General features: G+C 36.5%; 1 protein-coding gene across 1 annotated transcript in view; it reads left to right on the top strand.

Annotated features, from left to right (window-relative positions):
- Window positions 1–2,850, top strand: part of LOC101859820 — a 3,430-nt gene extending 580 nt beyond the window's left edge. Inside the window, exons 2-3 of the mRNA XM_005109730.1 lie at window positions 1,144–1,272; window positions 2,557–2,850. Of these exons, the coding sequence (XP_005109787.1) occupies window positions 1,144–1,272; window positions 2,557–2,850 (423 nt within the window). The remainder of the gene's footprint in view (window positions 1–1,143; window positions 1,273–2,556) is intronic.
- The last annotated feature ends 1,422 nt before the right edge of the window (window positions 2,851–4,272 follow it).

The following is a 4,272-nucleotide window of genomic DNA, read 5'->3' as shown; positions in this document are numbered from 1 at the left end:
TTATTACTATTATTATTATTTCTGTTATTATTATCATCATAATTATTTATTTATTTATTATTATTATTAATATTATTATTGTTGTTATCATTATTATTGTTATTATTATTACTATTGTTATTATTGTTCTTCTTCTTCTTCTTATCATTATTATTATTATTATTATTATTATTATATTATTATTATTATTTTTCTTATGTAATGTTATCGTTATTATTATTATTATTATTATTATTACTATTATTATTATTATTATTATTATTATTATTATTATTATTATTATTATTATTATTATGTTATTTAACTTTTAAAAAGAAGATCAACGATCCATTCAGACTCAGACAAAGAAAAACAAACACACAAAAAAGCAACAATCAATAAACAAAATGAAAGGACCAGAAAGATGGCACTACAATAACGGTTTTGAAACACCCAACTACCAGTAACTACAAGTATTCATGTACTGCTGAGACAAATTGCTCTTCAAAGACGTATAATATATAGCTTAAAATATAAATCAAGTAGTGTATGAACATGTGGGGGAGGTGGTAAGAACCAAGCTTTTGCCTTTCTTCCTTGTCGAAGACGAATGCTTAAAAAATATTTTTACATTTTTACCCTTTCGTTTATTGCTCTCAGTTATCTATTCATTTGTTGCCTTTTTGAAATATGTGAGACAGCGTGGCGGAATCAGGCATTTATCTTGAATACAAGTCGACATGTTTTCGAAAGAAAGAGGAGGAGGTCACCTGTTTTCAGAGGTAAAATTGGTGAGAAAATGAACGCCAAAGATTATTTATTTCTTTCGCATAAGAGCCCGTGGTAACTGACAGTTTACATTTTTTGTGCCTTTAATCAACATTTTCCCGCAAATTTCCCACAGAGATCAGTTCTGTAATAGGCATGAAAGGTGTTGAGCCAAAAAACAAAAATTTGAAAAAAATTCATAAACCTGCGGAAAAACGCAAGTTTCTTCACTTTGAATATTTTGACGAGAGCCTGATTCCACCACGCTGTCTCACATATATATTTCTACCGTTGAATTTTTAAAGACTTGTCACTCACGGATATGCTTATCTGTGATATAAGTGAATCTTTTGAATTCTTTTTGATCGTAGAAGTTCCTTCTGTTTCCCTCACTAGGTCAGCATGCTCCCTCTGACGATCATCTTTGCCTGCAACATGACCATCGTGGCTTCCCTTCATAGACAGAAGGGCAACCTGACCTCTGACCCTAAGAGATCCGTCCGCTTCCGGAGAGTGACCAACATGGTGAGATAAGATTGTATAAGATAATATAAGATTGTATAAGATAATATAAGATTGTATAAGATAAGACTAGATTATATAAGATAAGAGAAGATAATACTATATTACCCAAAGGACATTCTTTTCTTGGCTGTACAGGACCGTAAACACACATGCAGGTATACATAACAATTTAAATGAAAATTCAATTTTTAAAAAAATGAGAAGTAAAGCTGACAAAATGTTAATATCATATTAGATTCATGAATCAACCACAGGGACATAATTTTATTATTGACACGAAAACTTTCTAATTCTCTTAAAAGGAACATTCTTTGATTTACTTTTTTAATGCACAAAAACAGCGTGGGGATGTCAGTCAGGTTGACACAGAGCGCGTCATTAAAAACCGCCCGAGCAGTGTACCCAAAGTGTATTAGTTGTATACTTGATTTAGAGTTGACTTTCATCATCATCATCATCATCATCATCATCATCATCATCATCATCATCATCATCCAGTGCCCGATCTGCGACAGACATCGGCGATCATGGTTCTCCATTCATTCTTTTGCTCGGATGCTCTTTAAAAAAGCCACGTTTCCCTGATCTTTCCCTGTTACCCATTTGTTCAGGTTCCCCAAGCAGGTTGCTCTGCCTATCCCTGCCTCGCTTGCCTTCAATTTTGCCAGTGAGAGCTAGATGTTCAAGACCCTTGTGTCTATTCTGGTGTCCAAAAGTTGACCTAACATACATGTATTTAGCCATAGATTAACATAACTGTTGTAGCCATTGTATTAAAAAGAATTCGTCCAGGCTTCCTTTACTTTAGTTAAGTAAGAGTTTTACGGCGTTCGCAACTGTATAAGGTCATGTGAGCTTCTTAAAAAAATCTTAGGGTATTGCAAAAGCCGTTGTTTAACCGATACCGTTTCGCATGTTTTTCTTTGCAGTGATCTGCTTTCGTCTGTCTGTCTTTCCTTCTCTCTGTCCGTCTGTTTGTCCGTCTATCGGTCCGTCTGTCTGTCTTTCTGCCTGTCTGTCTGTCTTTCTTTCTTTCTTCTTTCTTTCTTTCTTTCTTTCTTAGTATTTCTTTCTTTCTTTGTTTCTGTCTCTCTGTCTGTCTGTCGGTCTTTCTTTCTTTCTGTCTTTCTGTCTTTCTGTATTTCTTTCTTTTTTTCTCTCTGTCTCTCTGTCTGTCTATCTGGCTTTTTGTCTGTCCGTCTTTGTTACTTTGTTTTTTTGTTTCTTTGTTTCTTTCCTTCTTTCATTCATCCTTTCATGTTTTCCCCCTTCTGCTCCGCCCAGATCATCGCGGTGTCTGTAGCGTTCCTGGCCACAGTGTTCCCGCAGGCCGCCAATGCCCTGATGACCATCAACCACCCGACCTGGGCCTGGCTCAGGGTCAGCGATGACGTCACGGCCATCCTGTGGGAGCTCAACTACGCCATCAATTTCTACCTGTACATCATCACAGGCCGCTCTGTGAGGCGGGAAATCATGCAGATCCTGTCGTGTGGCCGGGGACAGACCAAGGGAGAGGATCGAAAACAGCAAGCGAAGGGAGAGGACTCGAATAAAACGTCCACAACAAACACTTAGTAATTAATTGTGAGGCAGCGTGGTGGAATCAGGCTCTCGTCAATTTTGGGAATATAGAGTGACTGATATCATCTTAAAGCTTGTTCATTTGTCTTTATTTGGGTGGAAAAAATATCCATTTATCTTGAATACAAGTCGAGATATTTGCGGATGAAGGAGGTGGGGGTCAGTTGTTTTCAGAGGTAAAATTAGTGAGAAAATGGCCTCCAAAGATAGTTCTTTCCTTTGCTTAAGAGTCCGTGGTAACTGAAAATTTACATTTTGTGTGCCTTTAATCAATGTTTTTAGGTGAACTCCTCAAAGGAATGTGTTTGTAAATGGACATAAAAGGTGTTGAGCCAGACAACAAAAATTTGATAAAAATTGCTAAGGGGGGAGAAAACTGCTGTTTTCTTCGATTTCATTATTTTGACGAGAGCCTGATTCCACCACGCTGCCTCACAATTGTCCGCCTTAGTTGACGGTTGAAATTGTCGTGGTTTCTTGAGTATTTAATACACAAAATCTCAAGATTTGCATGCCATTATTATTATTTGTTTTAAAACAAACTGTTGGGACATACTAAAACATTTTGACGTTGTTATACGGAACTTATTCTTAATGAACATTTTCACTCATCGTTAACTCATCCCCCTCCCCCCCCCCCCGGAACACACAAACACACACACACCACAGACACACACACACACACACACTCTCTCTCTCTCTCTCTTTCTCTCTCCCTCTCTCTCCCTCTCTCTCTCTCTCTCTCTCTCTCTCTCTCTCTCTCACACACACACGCACACACACACACATACAAACACAAGCACCACACAACATACACACACTCACCCCAACATTCGCACACATCAAACATTCATACTTTCACACATACATCGTAGATATAGAGACGAAATACCGGACAGACAATAATTTGAGAACACTATTAAAAATGTATGTGCACTGAACATAATTCTCAACTAAAGCTCACATTTTTCCAAGCTGCCTAGTTCCTATTGTTTGAAATATCCATCTAACTTTTCTTTGCCTATTTGAATATTGATTGTTTGTAAATGATAAATAGAAAGGAAAATGTATAATGATTTCTCACAGGAATTCCAAATTTCGAAAAAAGAACACATATAATGTATAATATTATAACACATCAGATCTTGAACGAATAAAAGTATTCAAGATGACTTTACATTGTGGGTAAAAGTTGTGGAGGCAGTTTTAGTAATGTATATGAGTTTTAACTGGTAGTTTAGTATAAAAAAATTCAGCAAATAATTCATTACAAAGAGCCTAACCCTTTATATGTGACGCTGCAATTGTATTTGTTTCCCTCATTGCTTTGTTACAAGAGAGTAACAGACATAAAAAAGAAGGAGGGGAGATAAGGACGATAGAATGTATTCCGCCAGTAATTGTGAAGAGCCTAAC

The sequence above is a fragment of the Aplysia californica genome, unplaced genomic scaffold, assembly GCF_000002075.1.
Source record: "Aplysia californica isolate F4 #8 unplaced genomic scaffold, AplCal3.0 scaffold00809, whole genome shotgun sequence".
NCBI lineage: Eukaryota > Metazoa > Mollusca > Gastropoda > Aplysiida > Aplysiidae > Aplysia > Aplysia californica.
This window is presented reverse-complemented; position numbering and strand designations above follow the sequence as displayed.